Source organism: Xiphias gladius, chromosome 1 (assembly GCF_016859285.1).
Source record: "Xiphias gladius isolate SHS-SW01 ecotype Sanya breed wild chromosome 1, ASM1685928v1, whole genome shotgun sequence".
NCBI classification, from domain to species: Eukaryota; Metazoa; Chordata; class Actinopteri; order Istiophoriformes; family Xiphiidae; genus Xiphias; species Xiphias gladius.
Window position 1 is genome coordinate 27,889,092 of NC_053400.1, and position 23,359 is coordinate 27,912,450.

General features: G+C 38.8%; 1 protein-coding gene across 2 annotated transcripts in view; it reads left to right on the forward strand.

The window, feature by feature from the left end:
* The window catches only part of trip4 (thyroid hormone receptor interactor 4), a 78,963-nt gene extending 57,099 nt beyond the window's left edge, over positions 1 to 21,864 (forward strand). Inside the window, exon 12 of one of the 2 annotated variants that reach the window (XM_040123295.1) lies at positions 21,474 to 21,864. In XM_040123295.1, the coding sequence (XP_039979229.1) occupies positions 21,474 to 21,668 (195 nt within the window). In that variant the 3' untranslated portion in view covers positions 21,669 to 21,864. The remainder of the gene's footprint in view (positions 1 to 21,473) is intronic. The other variant, XM_040124257.1, reaches the window with a different exon arrangement.
* The last annotated feature ends 1,495 nt before the right edge of the window (positions 21,865 to 23,359 follow it).

Here is a 23,359-nt window from a genome sequence, read left to right on the forward strand (position 1 = left end):
AAGAAATAGAAACTGTGTGTGCACCAATTTATTTGGAAAGAGCAATGACCAGTGGTGCAACTTCAGCACATCAGCACTGTAACTTCAGTAACATGTCATTCGGCTGCCCAGTGGTGCAACTGTACCACTCAGTCAGTCAGTCACAGACATTAGAGGTCATATGGTGGCTCCACTGTTGCAGTAGAACCAAAAAATGTTTAACATAGTGATTTTGCCATATTTTTTACAAAAGAGAGCAGATCCATTTCAGCAACCTTCAGACTTGTGTATAAAATAAATGTCTGCCAACAGTAAGGTGGGGTGCCAACGTTTTGTAAATGTTTCTCGGAAATGCATCTGTCATACATCACTAGAAGAAGTTCAATGCTAACGTAAAAATAGTTTATCTAGGATGAGGAACAATTACAGCATGTTCTGTATTTTATGATTTCCAGAGTAAAGCTTTTGGGTAAAAAAGTCTCTCTAAATATTATAAAATAATATAAGCTCTATATATATATATATATATATATATATATATATATATATATAAGTATGTATATATATATTATATGTATAAATGTATGTATATATATATATATGTATATATGTATGTATATATATTATATGTATATATGTATGTATATATATATAATATAAAATATATGCATGTAAAAACCTTTAACATTAGTGTTTCATATATTGCAGCTGGCAGAAAACTTACTTTGGTTTTCATTTTAACTTGACTCTGGTGTAACTGACAGAAGGTAGATCTTAATGTAACTTTAAACAGTATGATGCCATTTTATACAGTGCATATCCATTAAATTAGAAATTGGATTTAACATTTCCCCTGATACAAAACCAGTGGATGGTTCAACTATCTGATCTAGAATGCAATGTATTTTCAGTTGGCAATGCTAAATAGAGGTACTGTGGCAAGGGTCTGACACTGCCTATAACTGCACAGACATGCAAAGTAATTTCACTTCTCAACTTGCTGGTTGTACTGGATTTAAACTGTATTTTATCAGTCTTAGGTGTACTTGGAATCAGCTTTCACTTGCACTGAATTCAAACAAAAATTGATGGATTAATCGTCAGCATATTAACATGCTAACTTTAATCATTCAGTCATGGGAGCAATACTGTGTTAGCATTATCTAATTTCAACTGAGGCTGACAGGAATAGTAATTTCAGAGATATAATATAATGAAAGGACATGTTGAATAACTTGAAACTTTTAACTTTTGGTAGCACAAGATGAAGCCAGAGAATCGCCGATGTTGTTATGATTCATCCTCTGAGGAGCAAGAATGTCTGTACCAAATATTCATGACAATTCATCCAGTAGTTATAGAAATACTCTATTTATGTAAGTGTTGCATTAGAGGCACGCCACAAATATGGGTAAAATATTTCCATGGACTCACTTCATTGTTAGATATTATTATCAATTTGTGATTTTCATTTCAGTGTAGCAGCGATTATTTTATGACAGACATTAACTTAAATTGTATTTACAGAGGCATTAAAATTCTATGGGCACACAGTCATTAAAATTCAAGTCAAGTCAATTTTATTTATATAGCACCAAATCACGACAGAGGTTATCCCAGGGCACTTTTCATATAGAGCAGGTCTACACCATACTCTTGTTAATATTATTTACAGAAACCCAACATTCCCCAATGAGCGAGCACTTGGCGACATTGACATATGTTGAGGCTAGTGTTTACTCTCGTTTAATTGTCCAGCTTTGAGGCAAAATGTGAGTCTCGGAAGAATCCTTTGTCCTTTTGTTAGTTTTACTATCACTTATACAGATTACTGAAAACTTCTAACCAGTGACACTATTTTGGTTGTGCTAAAATATCAAATTACATCACCTTGTTTCTGGTTTTTCTGTACATTTTTTATTTCTACAAAATATAACATGCCCATCAATGCATGGTACATCATCAATAGACGTTGTTTGTTTCCTATTGTTCCGCATGTATCAAATTTAGTATTTGCCGGAATAAAATAATATAATAAGGTCTCAAAAGAGAAAAAAAAACTTTTTCTTTTGGTAAATCACATGCGTCCTCTCTGAATTTGGGCTAAACTCTTGTATTCCCTTCTCTTGTCACAAACTACATCAATATTTACACATTAAAACAAACAGAGGCAACAGTGCATCTTATTAGCACTGTGAAGTAAATATCAGTGCCCCTGTCGTGCTCAGCTTAGACACAGACAAGAGTGGAATATGTGGTAGCAATTATAAATCTGTTTGTATATCCAGCTCATCCCTGCTGATGCCGCCCGATGCCCTGTCTCAATGCCTCGTCTTTTCTGAAGGTTACACCATGTCCAACATAACTATATAATTCATCAGACTGAAGCCACCATTAACACAGCTCCCTGTAAAAGCATGGAGCCATTCTGAAAATTTCCATCATTAGCCGTGCCTCCTCAATGCCTTCCCACCCCCACTCTTCAAAAAAAAATCAATAGCATCTGCTGCCACACAGCTAAGCCTGCTTCATTGCTGAAGTAGACAAACAGTGGGTGAGCTAAATTGATTAAGTATCAAGCTATTTTTAGAGATGATGACTTCTAAGTTTGTCCACATTGATGAAACAGTAAAATAGGAGAGGAGCATTAAAAGCATTTGCAAAGTTCTGATGATTTCTAAAAAGAAACTCTATCATCATCTGCACTGACTTTCTGATAAAATAAACATGAACATGTAACCTATGCCTGCCACAGCTTTTGAAATAATGAAAGATGATGAAAGGGCTTCAGCACATGCACATTCAGTGTCTTTGCAGTGAGCATTTGTCACATGCCTACAATGGTGTTGGGTAATTAGTGTGTGACACAGAAAGCTGCTAAGCTAACAAACGATGCATATAAGAGAGCTAATTGCATGTTGTGGCATATTTGTCATAATTATCAACTCCACCCACCTCCACAGCCACCCATGCTCTATTGAAATGTTAGCCTCTGTAAGTGTTATCATAGTACACGTAACAGCCAACCGTTAATCAGGAAAGGGCTTTACTTCCTTCACCCCGTGTCCCCTTCCCCCGGCCCCCTCTGTTTATTTGCTCTGCATCTCTTTGAAGTGTTCCTTTTGCCTGAATAACAGAGAAACACACCGTTGGAGGAAACGTTTTTTTACACTGTACATTTATTTTCAAATAACACTATAGATTTCCCTGTATTGTTGTGAGTCGTCGTGCCCATGACATTTATGAATCATATATATGCACATGCTTCCTTGTCAAGCTGCAGATCTTATTTGTGCACACCCACGTGCAGGTATATTTATTTTTGGAAGAACTCATCTGTGTGCCGAGTGTCTGCCTGTGCGCATGAGAATAACATGGCTCAATTTCCATTTATATGAACAATCCAGTTACCTCTGTCAGGGAGACTGATGGAGAGAGGTCTGCTTGATCAATGTCATCGTGCCTCTGGCATGCCAAGGAGCTTGTCCACTGTGTTACTGCTTCCTTTCCTCCCCCTCGGCCCCTCCTCAACATACTCACACGCACACATACACGGTAACAAGCACAAGTACATACACGTACGCACACAGTTTCTCACCGATTCACATTCTTCCCATCAGTAGACAGGATACGTTCCGACATTTGACAGGCCCATCAGCATTTTTCCTCCTTTCACTCTGCAGACAGCCAGCCTGTAGAGAGCCAAACATAATCCTGAGCTAACTTAACCTTGAGCTAAATGAGCTACTTAACCTGACCCAGGGGATTCCTCTGATATTTGCTGGTCATTGTGTTAGCCGTGGGTGTTCCAGCCCCCTAGCAAGGACCCGAAAACAAGAAGAAAAAAAAACACATGACAAACAAGTTTGGTCACTTTTAAAGCCCCAGCTGGTATTATTTTGTCAGAACTCATACTCTTATCCACACAGAAACACAAACACACGCACAATTTGGCATAGGCTTTTATCTCAAGTAGTAAGAATTATGTGCAGTGGGAGTGGAAGCACTAACACTGGCAGTGTTTGTGCTCTGCTCTCCCTATTGAGCTGTACAGCACCACATGGAGCACACAGATAGATAAATCCTCGAGCAGTGTAAGATTAATCAGAAATGATGGTGGCTATTAGACAATGATGTTGATGGCAGCACAAGAACACAACTTGCCAAATTAAACCCCCCTCTGGGCTTTTATGATAAACAGCATGAAGATAGTCTGGCAAAGTGTAACGTCTTTGGATTTGACTATCAAAAAGAAGAATTCCTCCCCATCAGATGTCCTGTCTAAGACTTACGAGGGGAGAGGTTTTCTTCTACTCAGCCACTGAGGATCTCAAATATCTGAAAGATGTAAACATACTGCAAGGAACCTCATGCTGGCTTTGTGAAGATGTCATATTATCCTGTGAAAGGACCCGGCAGAAAGAAACACATTGAAAAGCACTGAATCTCTTCAAATGTGCGGACTAGGTACCTGTGCTTATTCCAAAAACTATGCAAGTATGAAAGTTTGTTAAATTATTTAGCAAGGTGCAATCAACATATCAGTTGTTTCTCCGAGAGTGCTGCATAATCAATAATGAGAATCTACTCATGTTGTTCTTTCTGGTCTATTGTCTTTCTGCTCCTGCTACATTTGGTCAGAGAAGAAATCGCAGATCCATAAATGAAGACATACTTTGATGGATTCAGAGTGTTCCACCATTATTGTACACCCACTGCCAAGCTTCCACCGGTGATGAGATAATAGTACATTTTTTTCTACAGAGTGCAGAGCCCAAAAATACAGCTCTTTAAAGGAATATTTTGACAATTTAGGAAATATGCTTATTCATTTTTTTTTTTTTTTTTTTTTTTAAATAAGTGAGCTTTAAACATACCAATAGATTACCTCTGTTGTTACCTTTGGACAGAGCCAGGCTAGCTGTTTCCTCCCACTTCCAGTCTTTATTCGAAGCTAAGCTAACTGGCTGCAGTCTTTAGCGATATATTTACATACATTAGAGTGGTGTCAATATTTCTAATTTGACTCCCAGCAAGAGAGCAAATAAGCATATTTCCCAAAATGTCCACCATTCCTTTAAGAGGGAAATTATCCGCTGAGCTGTAAAAATGTATCTTTAGTCAACATTTGAATAATCATGTTTTGTTTTTCTTTTTTTAAATTAGGAAAATTCCCAATGCATATTGCTTCATATGCATTCCTAGATTAGAAACCAAGGTATGATATTTACATAATATATTCAAAGTTACAGTAGATCCTTGGTTTTCTTCAGAAGCTTTTTTTTTTTTTTTTTTTTTTTTGCCACTTATTTCAACGTATTTCTCTGAAATCAAGAAAAGGTTGTTGGCCGTGCACTACATTGGTTTTAGTAGTTTTACCTCCCACTAATAGAACAGAGTTTGATTTTCAAATGGCTTATTGCCCAGTATTTGAAGTGCAAATGTGAATGAAGCTGTTGAGTCCAAAAGTACGGTATTTATGAGTCAAACTACTACATGCAATGAGGTACACATTTTTATATCCTACACACTAATTATACATATATATTATGAATGAACAGTATATATATATATATATATATGTATATATATATATGAATGTATATACATATATATATATATATATATATATATATATATGAATTATATATATATATATATGAATATATATATATGAATGAACAGTATATATACACATATACACATATGAATAGTTATTTCTCTGAGTGGCAGCAGAGAATGTCCTGCCTCACTGATTCCTTTCCCCAGAGATGAGTCTTGTACTTGAGTTGACTGTTAAACAACAAGCACTATTGTACATCACTGTGCAGGAAAAAAGCAATGCACAAAGCTTCCCATCTCCTGACCTTAAGTCTAGTGTGTCTCTTCGTGTGTTTGTGTGTGTGCGTGTGTGTGTGTGTGCGTGTGCGTGTGTGTGTGTGTGTGTGTGTGATTTTGTGACTGTGTTCCTTCCACCTTGTATCAATGTGTGTGAGGAGAGAGTGCCTGCAGGGGTGTCAGCGGAGGTTTAAGATATTCAGCTTGCTGTCAGCACCAACACATTTCTCCCTCTGCACCGCTGCACAGATATGGAAATCCAGCCTCCTCAGAATGCAGAGCACCAGATCAGCTTCAATTTATTCCATTCTACTCTCCCTCTCTGTGCACCCACCCTCCTTCCCTCTCTGTTCTCTCTGTTTCTCTTCCCCTCTCCTTCTCTCTCCACTGTCTCCATTCTGTCTTTGGTTTTCTGTTTGGTCCTAGCTGCTCTGTTCATGGCATATGCCCTCAATGAGGAATTGTAGGGAGGTGAGAGGATTTCTACTTAGTAGCCTTGAGTCTTGGCTTAGTGCAAAGAAGGCGCTTCATTCTTTGGATCTAGTAAAATGTACAAGAGGTGAAAGATTGCCTGAGTGTGTACATTTGAGCACATACTGTATACGCTTACGTATGTGTGTGTTTAGTATTGGTGTTGTTGAGGATTGTTTGTATTGTGCATACAGGACAGTATACCTCTCCCTTCCCTTCCCTCTTGTTAATTACCAGCGATAGATTAGCAGCGGACTACATTGCTAGTGGTGAAACACAATTAGTCAGTTGCCAAGCCCCTCTCAAAAAGGCTATCTCACCAACACAAAGTGTCATCAGTAATCTAGTCTCAGCATAATCTAAATGCCAATGTCTATCCTCTGTGATCCATCCCCAGCCCACACTACATTTACATTCTAATTAGATGTGGCCAAGGCCGCTTCATAAGGACCCTTTTTAATAACATGACTGTATTCACCTTTTCAGAGTCCCATTGCGCCTGTAAAAAAAAAGTAGGCTACACTTCATATATTGTCCCTTTGACATTGTGGCTACTGAGGATTTAAGTAGCTTTTAAAGCCCTCAGCACCGGAGTGTGTATAGCTTGACAAGAGATTTTCTTGTCTCTAGAGGATGAATTATTAATGGAATTGTAAGAAATGGAGATGTAGTGTGAAAGCAGGAATGAAACGCTAACACTATAAACATCGCACCCAATTTATCCATAATTAGGCATAAAGGACGTTTAATTGTAGTCTCTGTTGGAGTGTGTGTAACATTTGTTCGAATTAAGACATCATTTTACTGGTATTTTATTTGTTAGAACTGTGGTCCTAAGTAATAATATTAATAATGACATTTTTAACTCTAAGTAGAGCTTTAGCTAATCAGCAATTTTTTTTCATTATTTACTAATCTGCTGGTTGTTTTCTCAATTCATCGATTAATCATTTGCTCCATAAAGGAAAAAAAAAGTATCACAAACTCCAAACCTTTTACTTTTTTTTTTTTTTACTTTTATGAAAAGAAAAATCTGTGAGGGTTACATTTCAGAAAACTTTCAAAATTTCAGAGACAAATTCAAGTCCTTTGACCTATAATTTCGACACAGTCTGTCCCGATTTCACTCTGTCGGACTAACGTTGTAATCGAGGTGTAATAGGCAGTTCTTTTTATAACTCTGTGATATGAAAACTCTCCTTACTAATTTGCTGAGAGTAGACATCTGTTTTAACAAGTTACAGCCCTTTTAGAGTTTTTGCCGTAGCTGCCTGTATTAGGATTTTGGTGATAACATGTTGTTCTAACAAGAAGATGTGACAGCAGCTAATGTGAAAAGAATAAAACATCTTCTGGATGACTGCCCTCATTTTCACTCTTGTGAATGCTTCCTCAAGGGTGATGAGAGGTCTGACTGGGATACTAGATTTTCTCATCACCAGCATTTTCATGTCAGACTGACAATAGATTGATTTTGATAGCTGAAAGGAGAAGATTGGCAGGTTTTTTTCAGCTAGCTATCAACTAACATCATAATTATAGAATATTTAACCTGTTTGTACTTCTGTGATTTTGATCTAAAGATGTTGTCCACAAAGCACAATTATGTCCAGTCCTCCAAATTAAACAACAAAATACAGTGTTTGTACCTGCCCTCCAGAAAAGCAGACTGTTTTCTAATCTGACGCCTCCACCAGCAGGACATCATCATTTTTAGGCATCTTCCAAAACCGTTACAAATGACAATTGCAAAAACAAATCAATTTTCTGACTTGACATCACTATGATTAAGGTTTGTTTGGGTTTAGGCACAAAACCACTTGGTTAAGGTTAGGGAACAGTCATCGGCACCAATCACTGACCAGTGTTGACTGTCTGTAGAACATGGGAAGCAAATGGCAGTTTCCCATGTCAAAGTTACTCTTAATGGACAAGAGTCATAAATCCTACAAGCACTACAAGGCTTTGTCTCTTGATCATAGTCATATATGTCGTATCTGGGCATTTGCTGAAATGATCAATGAGCACAGCCCAATTTTCCTCTGTTATTTAATGAGTTGAGGCCAAAATTATACAGTATATCATAATATTTTGATGATCGGCATTTATAGGAAATGAACCGAGAAGTGCAATGGATAATCTCACTAATTTCAGTTTGAACACAATCTTTTGGTGAAATATGAAATATATGTTTGCATTTTGTATGCTTCTTTTTAATCGAGGCCTGCCTTGTTTCTTCCTTACATTACAAAATATTTAACTTACTTAATATAGAAGCTCAACAATTAGGTTAAGCTATTTTGATGATTGTGAAGCCACAATCAAAGAAATAAATACTCGCAGTTGACCCCTTAGCTCTGGAACAACTTACCAGAACTCAACAAACCTCTGGAAATCACATTTATAACTTGCAAGTAACTGATAACCCTTCAGATTTCTTATTATGTTCAAGTTAGTTTAAATGGGCCTTTTTGTGAGTTCAATATGGCTTCTGGATTCTTCAGTATGGTCTAATGAACTGTGAGCCTTCACGGGTAATGCATGATAGATTGTAGTGATATTGGGAAAATGGAAATGAAAAAAGAGATTGCTTGTTATCTTGAGTGAGTCAATTTTTTGAGACATCCAAGTTAATTATTACTCGTGCCCACTTACAAAGATTACCTCTTATAGCTAGTGGCGTATTCTTGGTTAAACTCATTTAGTTAAACCATTAAAAGTTCAACCATATTTACGATACAGTATAAGATAGTTTACCACAGATTATTAATGGAGAAATGTTATAGTACCTCAACTGTTGCCTACTGAAGTCTGTGTATACCAAAGCTTTCAAATCTGAAATGTTGTAAGCTGTGTTTATTACACTGATTGACAAGGATCAGTTTAGATAAAATCAGGGATGCTTTAGATACAGTCAGGTCCATAAGTATTTGGACAGTGACACAATTTTGGTAATTTAGCCTCTGTAGACCACCATGATGGATTTGAAACGAAGCCATCAAGATGTAATTGAAGTGTAGACTTTCAGCCTTAATTCAGTGGCTTTTACAAAAATATCGTATTAACAGTTTAGGAATTACAGGCATGTTTATAGATAGTCCTTCCATTTTTTACAGGCTCAAAAGTAACTGAATAAACAAATATAATTATAAATATAAGGATTAAAGCATGGATGAAAATCTTTTGCAGTCAATGACTGCCTGAAGTCTGGAGCCCATAGACATCACCAAATGCTAAGTTTCCTCCAATGAGATGCTTTGCCAGGCATTTACTGCATCCGGCTACAGCTGCTGCTTGTTTGTGGGTCTTTCAGCCCTCAGTTTTGTCTTCAGTAAGTGAAAAGCATGCTCGGTTGGGTTGAGGGTCAGGTGACTGACTTGGCAATTGAAGATTATTCCATTTGTTTTCCTTGAGAAGCTCTTGGGCTGCTTTCATAGTATGTTTTGGGTCATTATCCATCTGTACCGTGAAGCACCGTCCTATCAGTTTTGCAACATTTGGCTGAATCTGAGCAGATTGTATAGCCCTATAGACTTCAGAGTTCATCCTGCTAATTCTGTCAGCAGTCACATCATCAATAAACACCTATGACCCAGTTCCATTGGCAGCCATACATACCCATGCCATAACATTGCCTCCCCCATGTTTGACAGATGATGTGGTATGCTTTGGATCATGAGCTGTTCCTTTCCTTCTCCATCCTCTTCTCTTCCCATCATTCTGGCGCAAGTTAATCTTAGTTTCATATTTCCAAAGAATCTTGTTCTAGACCTGGGCGGGATTTTTTAAATGTTTTCTGGCAGAGTCTAATCTGGCCTCTCTGTTCTTGCGTGTTACCAGTGGTTGGCACCTTGTTGTAAAGCCTCTGTATTTACATTCATGACAGCGTCTCTTGATTGTAGACTTTAACAGTGATATGCCCTCCTCTTCAAGACTGTTCTTGACCTGGTTGATGTCGTAAAGGGGTTTTTCTCCACCAACGAAAGAATCCTACGATCATCCACTATAGTTGTCATCCGTGGTCTTCCAGGCCTTTTGGTGTCACTGAACTTGCCAGTAGATTCCCTCTTTTTAAAAATATACCAAATTGTGGATTTTGGCTACTGCTAAAGTTTCTGCCATCTGTCTGATAGGTTTGTTTTGTTTTTTTCAGCCTAATGATGGCCTCCTTCACTTGAATCAACATGTCTTTGGAACGCATATTGAGAGTTCCCATGTACAGCTACCAAATGCAAATTCACTTGTAATCAACTCCAGACCTTTTAATTAATTTGTCACGAAATAACAAGGGAACAGGCCACACCTTGTCATGATTGTAAGTCAATTGTCCAATTACTTTTGAGCCTCTGAAAATGGATGGACTATGTATAATAATGGCTGTAATTCCTAAACGGTTAATGTGATATCATGTTCTGAAATTTTCCCCCAAAAAATCTTATTAAATTCAGAGCTGTGTTTGCAAAATATCTGTTGAAGAAATCGTCTCAATATGTGAAGTTTTTTTCCCAGGATGTTTTATTACAACTGTTAAGCCCCAGTCCTCACTATAGACTATAGGCAGTGTTCTGCAGCAGCATGAGAGAAGTGATTGATAAGCTGTGAGACTCTGGCACTATTTTCAAGAATCACTTGTGGCTGCAGGGGAAACCTGCTCTTTCTGTTACAGCACATTAGTATGGGCAACTCCCAGTGACTAATAAACCCTCTAGATTAGTCATTACAGGTTTCCCAGTAATTGTGGATGAAAAGCCATTACCAGTGTTTCTTTCCAGCTGGTGATGGTCGACTAACAGCATTCTTCAAAAAGAATCAGTGGCGCCATGACAGAAATCCTCATTCATTTGTATTCAAAAGGAACTGGTATGTGAGCAAATTCCAAGCAAAATTGTAAAATCTTTTTAAAAAATCTCTTTTTCTTCTTCTGCATTACATTATTTGTTTGTAATAGTTTGTCTTTTGGTGTGTCTGTTACTTAACACCAATAGTTGCTCAAAAGGAAAATAAATAAAACAAACTTCAATAATAAAGAACCCCTTGTAATCATTCTCACTTGTACCATTTGTGCTAGCAAATGAAGTAAACTGAATGCTCAGTAGAATTTGAAGCAAGACCCAACTTTAACTTAAAGTCTATTTATCACCCAAACAGTCTCCATACAAGTCAAAATATAAACACTTAACTATGTAGGTTTTGATGAACAGCAGCCACTGTGGGCACAAGTGGCAATTATGGAATAATGGTAAATACTTAAATTTAGTCTGAAAACAGGACAACGATAGCAAGTTGAGAGGAATTCATAAAGTGAACAAACTGGTAGACTTGGTAAGGTCAGTTACACGTCAATATCTAATTTAATGTTACTTATTAATATTACCCACCCAAGGCTACTGGTCCTACCAGACAAAATAAGGCTGTAGCAGCAAACCCCTAAGTGAGCTGAACAGAACAAGGTTGCGTTTTATTGCTTGCAAGTTCAGCCTCTCAATTGCAGGAGAATGAAATCTCCATCTCATCTTTCAGAAGTGTCCAAGGCCCTGTTTATACCTGGCATTAAGATGCATCTTGGGTGATCTGATCACAAGTGGACAGCTCCAAGTACGTCAGTTCACACCTGGCATCAGAATGCGTCTCCACATACTTCTCGAGTGACCACTTGTGATAGGAGCTCACCTCCCCCGCTCTACATGCAAATAATCATGTACATCAATTCTGTTTTTAACCGGGGGGAGGCAGCAATTCACTTCCCGTGCTTAGTCTGCTTGAAATTAAAAGAAGAATGTGCAGTATTCTCATGCATCTTCAAAGCTTTAAACATTTAAATAATGTATTTTTTACTGTTTTAGTAGTTTTTCGGGAGACTTTGGGACAGAAACGGCAGTTAAATACTATTAAGAGCCCATGAATCTAAAAACAAAAACTACGATGAATATCAATTTCTTAAACTGACGTAAGCAGTTTTTGAAACATTTATTATGTATTTCCACAGGACTGAATAGATAAAGTAGACTGCAATAAACTTTCAGTTTGTACTCCCCAGGATATCTGATTGGCCGTTGACGGTCAGCGACTCCAAAAGCTGCAGTCATGTCCAGCATTCTTTGGCTGACAGACTTTAAACTGTTCACATGTCAGCTGAGCGTTCCTGGTTGTCCAGCTCCACAGTAATTTAAGCAACTTTTGGGAAGGTGTTTATCATGTATGCTTGCGGTGCGAATGTGGAGTGAGAGATTGCGAGAGACACCTGTTAGAACCAAGTGACTGCAGATGTGAGCCATGATATCAGGTCTGAGAGGATTAACAATTTTGAAGTCCATTAAATTCAGCACTGAGTTTGTGTTGTGGCCTGTAAATCTAACATGAACACAATTGAACAAAATGTTTAAGACAAGAAGTTTTAACTGTAACTGCAATGTCAACAGTAGCCTGAGCAATGATCATTTAATATAGGCCGATGTATTTATTTTTACACCCAGTATAGCCTCCAGCATGTAATCAATATGTATGCCGTGTGACACTAATGTCTAACTCTCGGTTGAAGCTCACACACAATTAAACTGAATACTGCCAACCGTGTTCTTTCCCTCTAAATAATCACAATCTGTGTATTGTTTATCTCTGCGGTGTAGGAACTCACAGTTATTAAACTGCAGGTGTTGATTGTATACAAAACATTTATACACTGAACATTTCCCCCAGGTTCCACTTTTCTCTGTCTCAATTTGCATTTTAGTTTAGCGTTAATTGGCAGGGTATAGAATTGTAGTTTATTTAGAGAAAAACCCTGCCTGTCAATCAAACCTTTACAAAGATCTGCATTTCCAAGGTGACCAAAACAACTGAAGTCTTCCGTTAAATGCCGATGAGCAGCTTAGGTTTATACCTCATCTAGAAGCTCTCGAACACCGAAGCTGTTGCGGATCAACCCACTCAGGTTTTTGCATGCTCGTCCAAATGTCTGAACAGCTGACCCTTCAAATATAAGCTGTCAATAACAAAGCACTGTTCGGACAGACTGAGGGGAGTGGGAAAACTGCTTTTCAGTTTGTCAGCTTGAGATGGTTTTCATCAGTCAATTTTGTAACTCTCTGAAACTGACAATCTGATTTTCTGCAGCCGTTAGCCAGCTGCGTGTTGGAGTGAAAATGGGAAGAGCTCCAAACGCTTTGCTGATTTAATTTTTCCTCCAGATTCCTCACATTGGTAATTTTGTCACTGTTCATTAGCAAACTGCAACAGTTTCTTCTGTGCAGTTGGGTGACATTTAGCTTATAAAGATAAGTTAGTCTCAATAATGGTGACAAATGCATAATCTAAAACCCAAAAAAAAGATTTACAAATGTGTATGATGATTTGTGGGTAATTTATGGTGTTCAGAAAAGCATTCTCCAATCCATAAACAAATACCAATACCAAACAATTTGAACTAATGTATAACAATTTTACACATAAATACACCACACTTTGAATAAAAATTTGTATTTTACATATATATTTTATTCTTCAAGTTCATAGATCTGATCAGAAAAGCTTTGAGTGCATATAAATATCTAAAACTATTTGTGAGGTTCCTTTGCAGTTATTTACAGATTGTTAAATGTGTGTGCATGGATCGCCGGTCACACGTGGATTACAGTTGTATGTGGAGTTTTGAGACTATTTTCACAGCCCTTGATCCACATGCAGCACTTAAGTGCTGGTGAAAAACTTGGATGTCTGGCTTTTCAGTGCATTGTGTGTGATTTCAAAATGGGAATGGTGTTTTTTTCCAAATTATTACACAGCTCATAACCCTATGATTAGACAATGATTAATAATTAAGTATCTTTACATGGCATATTCCGGTGTCATGTGGCTTCAACTTTGGCAACTTCAAATTCACTGACCACCGTGTCCATAGAGAGATACAGCATATCTACCTAGCAGACATAACTAACGTGAGATATTGAGCTCATAATGTTGCAAGTCATGCACGTTTTGATTTAAACTGCTGGCTTAGTTTATATTCACTGCAGAGAATAATCCACCTGGATGCCCCGCCATGGCTTACTTGTTGGGGCATGATTAATTTCTGTCTGGTCTGACTGTTGTCCCCGGCAGAAGTCCACCACCTAGCTGTAGCTAGCCAAATATCTTTAAATACAGTCTATTTGTCACCATTATTGGGACTCATTTCTCTCCATATTAGCTTGCCATAGCAAAAATCCCTGATATGCTAATGTAACCATTTGAGTGTAGATGACTAAGATTGCTATAAATCCATTAAGAAACAGTTGCCTCTCATGGTGAAATGTGGGCGAATTTAAATCATATATTGTGGCCCCGAGTGAATAGCACACATAAACTACATTTCACAAATTATAGCCAGTACAATTCAGATTAATGATTCAAATTATTCATTATCTAAAATCATGTTAATTCAGGGCCATCATGAATTCACATACTTATTCAAACTGTGGGCTTATTCTTAAAATGTATTAGATGAAACAAAGCCTAGTACATCTCAAAAAAATATTAAATAAAAGAAGTCTTGTACAGTGAACCAATATCAGGTACAATCTATGCTCTAGATTACATGGAATTTTTAGGAATACTGATTAAAAACCAGCTATCATCATGTCCTCACTGCTCCACATCTGCCTACCAACCAGCACCACCTTTGCTGTGCCAACTTGTCAGACACTGGTTCTCTAGCAAGTTTTGACGAACTGTTATGTGCGTGACTAAACCCGCTCAACAGCACGCCGTTGGTTGGAGAAATCACTCAGCCATTACAGCCCCTCAGTGTCTGTGAAAACAGCTTCAGGCAGGGGGGTTTGGGTAGGCCGAGAGATGGAGAGAGACTGTTTTCTCTGCAGTGGGAAGCAGGGTTGATGCCTCTCCCTAACCCCTTGCAACCAGCATGCCAACACAAGTCTCAAACAGCACCTTCTCTATCCACTTGTAAATTCACCAGCTCGGCAGCACAAGAAGGGAATGTAAATTAGGTGTGACTAACAGCAAGATGGGAATCCAGGCAGTTTTTCCCCTCCTCTCTTGCTGTTCTCCCCTGGCTACCAAGGGTTTTGTACACATCCATTTTCCTGCTGTGCTCGAGGCTGTCGGCTTGGTTACGCGTGCAGAATGACTTCAGCTGGAGGTGTACTAAGCTGAGGCCAGATAAGGAAAAAAAAAGATAAAAGGGCAGTGTTGCTGAGCTGAAGTCAGAATTAAGTCTAAAAAAATACTATTAGATTTATCATGAACTGGAGGCTCTATCACTCCATCGTCAAAACCATTGGACCAATCGTGCTTACTGAAATACAGGAATATTTTAGCTGTATTGACTGTTGCAAGGTTTATAAAGTACACTAAATTCTTATTGCATATTGAAAGACAAAGGTGGCTATACTTTTCTTATTGTAGGCAAATCCCATGAAGACTAAAAAATGAATAATAAATCAGTCCTACTAATAAGTACTGCCTGTGTAGCTAAAGCTAAAGATAGAGCTTATTCCTCTCTGTCATAGAGCTCCATTGTTGTCCAAAAACTATTAAAACCACATGAGTGACCCACACTGTTGCATTTGGTGACATGTTCCTTCCCACGTACAATTATTTTGAGTCAGTACAGCATATGCCAGCCTGGTGCCGTGAATACTCGCTTGTGAAGAAAATGTGTATTAATCCACAGGTGCTTGAGCAATTACATTGTCCAGCTGGTGCAGCAAATTACTTGACCTTTTTCAGCTACGCTAGTGGTGTGATTCAGTGGATGGCAATGTCAGTGGGTCATTAAGTCCACCACTGTGGTCCAGAGTGAACTATCTCAACACCTATTTCATTGATTAACGTTTGTGGTTTTGAGTGAAATTTCACCGTAGCTATTGGATGGATTTCCATAAAATTTTGTACAGAGATTCTTGATGGCCAGAGACTGAATACTAATAACTTTGATAACTACCCTAACTTCTGCTTTTAGCACCACCAGCAAGTCAAAGAAATAACTCAACATCTACTGAAAGGATTAGCACAAACCTTGTTACACATTCATGATTCCCTGATGATGTAGCCTACTGACTTTGGTGATCATCAGGCTTTTTCTGTAGCACTAGTAAAACATTCCCATCAGCCTCGGTTATACTTTGTGTTCAATGCTAATTAGCAATTGTTAACATACTAATAAGCTAAACTAAGATGGTGAACATGGTAAGCCGTTAACCTAAAGAAACTTAAACATCAACATGTTAGCATTGGCGTTCTGACTGTAGACTCTTGAACCTTGTTTAAAAATGAACCTGTACATTTGTCGAGAGTTTTTAAAGATGTATTTCTTCATCATGAATGAATGGGCTTGGGGCTGAGTGCCATGGACAGGGTTGGGAAGTCGGCAAGTATCTATTCCTTGACACCATGTGTGAATTCAAACCCTTAGATCCTGCCATTTAGTTTTTTTTACTCTACTGGCAGGATACTTGTAATAGACTCTGAATTGGTTATTGTTGGGGCCCACTGGGGATTAGTGTAACAGATACTGTTGAGGGTGTTGCATTCGATCACAGAGCTGGTGGTGCTCCACTTTTAACTTTACTTTTCTGTGTCATCATTTGTAGGCATGAAGTAATTTTCCTCATGTCAAACTGTGCCATCAGTAGGTGTATCGACATGTGGTTTAAGAGTACATGCATAGCTGTTCTGGGTTTATTATCCAGGTGCATTGGGACTGGTGTGTAATGAAAAAATAGCATACAAAATCCAGCCCTTTTATTCTTCTGTGCGTAGCTAGTTACTCTCACAGAAAGAGAAGTAGCAACCAGCAAATTATTCTAGTGATTATTTTTGCAAGGAAGCTGATGGGGCTGCATGTTATTGATGTCAGGGAGGATGTCAGTGGATCTTTTTCAGTCTAATAAATACTCTTTGCACTACTGCCCCGTGATTTCCAAGGGATTATGTGAGTTTGCTTTCCATCAGTGATGAGCTGTTTTCTCCCATTAAGTGTAATGGGAATAGTATGCTTGCAGTTGTATTTGTGAATATGTAAGGAGAGTATCCAAGTGTAGTGTTTGTATGAGCATCTGCGTGACTGTGAGTGTGTGTTTTACAGTCTTGATGATGGAGAGCCAGCCCTCTGCAGACAACCTGTGCTTATTTTATGGCCTCCTCCCCAGCTGCAGCGTGTGGGCAATAAACCTTTCTCCAGCAATCTCCAAACAGTGCAGCAATCAATGGGAAATTATCTCAGTCAATCGATGGGCAAGCCTTTCTATTTCTCCCTCTCTCTACTTCTCCTGCCCTCCTCCTATCTGTATCCCTTTCTCCCATTACCCCTCCCTGTCTCTGTCCCTATCCTCATCCCTTCTGTCTCATTTTTGCTGTCGTTCTGTTTTTTCCACCCACTCCTTCACTCACCCCCTTCCCCCCCTCTTTTGCTTGCATTCCCTCCAGCTCTCTCTGCTCCGCAGCAACTACTCTGAAATGCGACAGCTCAGCAGCTCCAGAGCCATTAACAAAAGTCGCCTTCACACATGGAATATGTAACACTGCTGGACTGACTTTCCTGGGGAATATAATGAGTCTGACTTGTTCATACAATCAGAGAATACTACCGCTGACAGTCATGACAACAAGGCCCACTTACTGTTCTGTTTGTTGGTGCGGTTGTCCTTGGTCAACCGTGGCAAAAGACCTCTATTTTTCCATGTTCCACTTAAGGATGTATTTTAACGAGTTCAGAAATTGCCCAAAGGTCTCTTCTCCAATTGTTACCCTGCAATAGAAAAAAACACTAAGTGGTTTCCAACATTCAGTCCTTTAAGCAATGTAAATACTCTGAAATTGCTATGGTGATATAACTGACGTGACAGCTAATTACTGAAATTGTCTTTTTTTTTGGCTGTAATTAAGCGCAAGCACTGAGGAAGTAGACTGATCAAAGTGAAAATGACTCAATCAACGAAAAAGAAGACTTTACTAAGTGACCCATTGAAAGGCGCAAACTTGACTTGGAAAAGTAAACACAAGTAAATCTGATCTCTAGATAGCTTTAAATGTGCTGTTTTTGTTGATAAATATGGTTTTGTTATCTAACTATGAGATTTTTAGGGGATAAAAGAAACAAACTGAGGAAGATTTTAAAAAAACTACAGTATTTGAGGAAGTTTTCTAAGGTAGTTTAAATATTTTCTGCAACTCAAGTTTTATCAGAGGTCAATTTGTATTCCTAAAGTGACTATAATCACGATTTTTAATTTAACAACAGATCACATAACCACTTGCAGGTGAAAGGGGTCACTCGTAGTTACGAACCCACAGAGAATTATCACCCAACTCTGCAGTTCACCTCAGCTCTACAGAGCTTGAAATCTTTCTCCATCTTATTGTTTTGGTTTTCCGGCCCCAGCTGGTTTCGTTCACTCTCACCACCAGTGTAGTTTCGGTCGCAGCACTGCGGCTGTTTTAAGTGAAAAGGTTCTAAAAACCAACCATTAGTTACCTTCCCTGCATTTAATGGAAGAGAGACAGTTAGCGATTTAGCTGGTGAAGATAGTGGCGCATATAGCAGCTAAGGAGACAGATATTTCCCTCAGGAGTTGGAGACAGTGAATATTTGAACTTGCATTTGCCAGGTGATGATGACTTTTGATAAAAGCCAAGATTGCTCGATGTCTGCTGGAAGTGTAAATAGACAACCGTTTGCTAACATGTTCGCTACAACAATCTTTAGAAGGTCATATGTCAGTGTCGGTTGTTGAGCTGCTCACGGGTGGAGTAGACCTAGAGTGAGGCATTACCTCAAGTAGAGTACTTGAAGTAATGTCTGCAAATTTAGTGTCGTGTAAGGGAATCTACGTTTTCTTAATTTGATTGGATATTGCAGATTTTTTAACATAACATAGTATGAGTTAGTCATCACTGCTGATATCTATGCGTGGTAGACTTGAAGGAAGCCAGAGGGCCAATGTCAGTCATTACAAGTACTAAAAATAAAAGATTTCACCTTTTGTTGTGAATGGTTACATCTTTTTTTATGTAGTATTGAGGCGTAAATATCTTTGTTCCTGTTCCTTTTTTTGGTTTGTTTGTTTTTTCAGCAAGCCACTGCAAGCAAGCCAGTTTTCAACCATAATGACTCCAGGTTTCACTCGTACAACACCCAAAGCGAAGCAAGAAAGGGCTGAACAAGTTAGAGTAGTTAGTAGTTGCTGCACTATGTTTTTCTTCCCAGAAAAAAAAAAAAAGTCAGCTTATGCTGGCACAACACCACTCTGACTCTGGCTCTCCGGAGTTCAGCTGCCATCTCAGTATTTTATGATATAGTTATTGGGCTCTTAACATCTAATATTTATTTTCGCCTAGAATACACACTAGAGTGGAACTACTCTTAGGCCTTATCTGCTGAATGTTTCAAAAAGCTTTTTTTAACCTATGATGCATTTCTGTTGTGGTGGATTTATCACTGAGGTAATCTTGGATAACCTTTTGGCAGCGTTCACCCAAAAATTACAGAGGTGTTCCCACGCTGAGGAATCACTTGCTCCTGGCAGAACAGACACACGCTGACAGCCATTCAGACAGGCTTGGAAACGGTGAGCAAACAGTACCTCTCCTAAACAACTTGTTAATGCTGCTACTACCCACAGAGTTCCGCCATAACGTGACAACAGGGAAAGAAAGCACAAGTGACAACCACCACCCCTGCCTGTCACACTTGCATCATTTTTTCCTCTGCCTCAGCCATGGGGAACATTGCCAGCTAATGCCGTGGTTTGACAAGCGGGAGGCTTGTGTTCGGCAGAGAGACGGAGGGTTATTTTTTGCCTTGCAGTCGAGGATGGTGGTCAACACAGGTTATCGAAAACCAGCAGAGGTTGTTCTGCACCGAAAAAGGACAAAGCAGCCGACAGTAGTTTGCGAGAATGTGCTCTATTATATCTAGAATTTGAAATGTGATTGCTCTTCATAATGCTGTATTGAGAGAGAAAAGTGGTGGTTACAGTAGATTAGGAGGTCAGCTCCAGTCAGTGGCTGCAAGGGTTTTATTTACACAACATTGCTACAAGCATTTTTATAAATAGCAACTTGATAAAACCCCTCTTTGAGATTCTCAGCTTTTTTCATCTTTGTAAACATCTCCATCTGAGGTTCACATGAATTAGTGAGCAACAAATTATAACCATGGAAATTCTTGCTGCAAGTTTGTGCAGGTGCTGTTCACTGGCTCAGCTACAAGATCCAAAAGGATTAATGAAAGAATCGTTGACTGTTACATTCTTGGCACACTAAGAAACATGCACAGGCATTAACATTTCTTGGATACATCCATGGAGTGCACTCACAAATGACTGTATAGTGTAATGATAATTAGTTACTACTCATACTGCACTTTCCCTTCTCCTGCTTTCCGTTGGTGGTGATGATTCGGTTTACATCTGGTGCACATCGCGTCTTTCTGCAAGAGTTCAGACCGTTGTTTCAAATGGCTTCAGATCAAGATGGTTGATTAAGGTGTCCCACAAAGATCAGTATTAGCCCCCTTCTATCTACCGTACACATAAATAGTATTTATTTTCACTGCAGTGTCCATTTTATGCCGATGATATGATCTTGTACACCGTCAGGCCAGTCAGGCCTTCTCCAGATTACAGTCTATGAAGATTGTAAGCAGTAAAGTAGAAGTACTTCCAAACTGTGCTAAGTACAGAACTTGGGTTAATGTGCTGAGTTACTTTCCACCACTTGATGACAGCTTTGGGTGACTGAATTGTCTTGTTGTAATATGTATGTATGGAATATGTATAAGATTTAAAAACTTTACATATTATTCTTTATTTTTTCAACAGCATATTTTGTGATCCTTTGTATGTTTGGTCTTTGTCACCGTTGGATTATACTGAATGTAAATATATACAACTGAATTAAAAGACACTTTATTTTGCTGCCAGCAAAGGCTAAGGTTTAATATCTCTCTATTGTGCGTCTCATTGATCCTTTACCTCATCATCTCTCTGTCTCTCTCTCTCTCTCTCTCTTTCTCTTGCCCAGTCTCTTTCCGTCTCTCTTACTATCCACTGTCTACCTGAGGCCGCCTCTAATCAGCAGGCCTTGAGCTCTCAGAAAGGTCACTCTGTCCCTTTGATGGTGTTTTGATTCATCCCTTCATCTTCTCTCCCCTCCCACCTCTCCCCTTCACCCCCTTTCTCTCACAGGGAAGCTGGAGAGTCACTACCACCATGGTGCCAAGAAGGGGCTGGTCCCATCAGCTGCAGAGTGACGTCAGAGGAGAAGCTGAGGAAGAAAAACAGCCTGATCTCACGCAAACATGGCAAATTATGTTTTCTAAAAAAATGGCCACAGTCTCCACTGGGTTGTCCCAACATTTCATCAGGAGTTGTCAGTGCTGACACATCACCAGTATCCACTCTATCTGACATTTGCATTTTACGTAAGGAATATTGCTTACAAGTATGCAGTGCATAAATACTGTATATAATCATTTTGACAAATGTCTGCATTCCACTTTGTCTCTATTTGATTTTTAGTACAAATAAAAAGATCTTTATGTTTCTTTTTGCTTCTCTCACTCCAATTAAAATCTGATTTGGCAAAACAAAAAAACGCTTGTATGTTATTAAATCAGGATGCTGTCTTTTAAAAAATGTTCAACAACAACCATGATCTACTGGTTTCTCAAAGTACGGGAGATGGCTTCATTTTGTTTTAATTCACCCATCAGGTTTATGAGACATCAGAGAAAAAATATTTTAGCTTAATTTCTAGTCAAGAAGCTAGCAACCACAAGAGAAATGCTGTGCCTCTGTCCTCCTCATCAGACGCAGGCCTGTTATTACCCTACTCACACCCAAGGCCACGTTTAGACCAACAATAGCGCTGCCTTAAAAAACACAGCCTTCGCATTCATTTCAGTGGCCTTGTTCACACCTGGCATTAACATGCATCTCGGGCGGTTTGATCACAAGTGGACAGCTCTAAGTACAGGTGTGAGTGCACCCAAGACACATTGAGGGTGCACTCAGATCCGATCATCGTCCTGGGCCACACTGAAGGAACCGCCTACTACACTGACGTGCTCAGCATTAGCAGATGCACACACTCATTTGCAAACAGATAGAAGTCATAAAAATCACATAAACTGGCTTTGTCGACAACATCTGAAAAATTTCGAAAAGCCAATAGAGATATAATACGAGTGAGTCAAACATCTTGGCTGATTTGGTTCGCCAGCAACTCGCCAAAGAACAGACCCAGTCTGTATTGTTTTGATTTCTTCTTTTTCTGCATTTAATTTCCTGCAGACTAGGCACGGGAAGTGCATCGCTGCCTCCCGCTGGCTATAAACAACAGTGCATTTGGGCCTTGCAAACGGAAATCATGTGCATGTTTATTTGCATATAGATACCCATACAAATCAACAATTTTTCCTCATTAACGTAATAGAAAACGTAATCCGGTCGCTATTACGTTTCCTGCAAGATGTATTTGTTGTTAGTTTGATTGTATATAAACGCAATTCCTAGGAGACGGTGTTGGCCACCTCTTGTTTTCTGAATTTCATGCAGTTCACGCATGTGTTCTTTCTTTTGAATCTCTTGTTCAGTCACGAATCCAGCACAGGAATGGCAGACTCCACCACTGGCAAATCAGACCACCTTATAGAGAAGTACCTAATGAGTTTAAATACATTTGATTTCTCTTACAGAATAAACCCCGGCCATAAATAATATCAAAAATTGGGTTTAATATGATGACATTTTTAAGGATGATAACTTTACATAGATTTTGTTAAATGAACCTTGTTGTTTACCAAGTTGTGGCTCACTATAATGGCAGTTGTGGGCCATGCAAAGTCTTCACTTCTCCATAGATTATTATCGGCGACAACTTTTGGCCCCGTGAGTTGTTAATTTCACTCTTGTTAATCACATAGATGCTTCGGAATGATTCTACATAAGTGTTGTATTAACTGAAGTAACGGCATTAGGAGAAGCGATCCCACAGGATTACCCCAGATTTTTCACACCGTTGACTTTGTTGAGTCTCAAGTATAAAAGCAGTGCAGCACCCACTTTTTAGT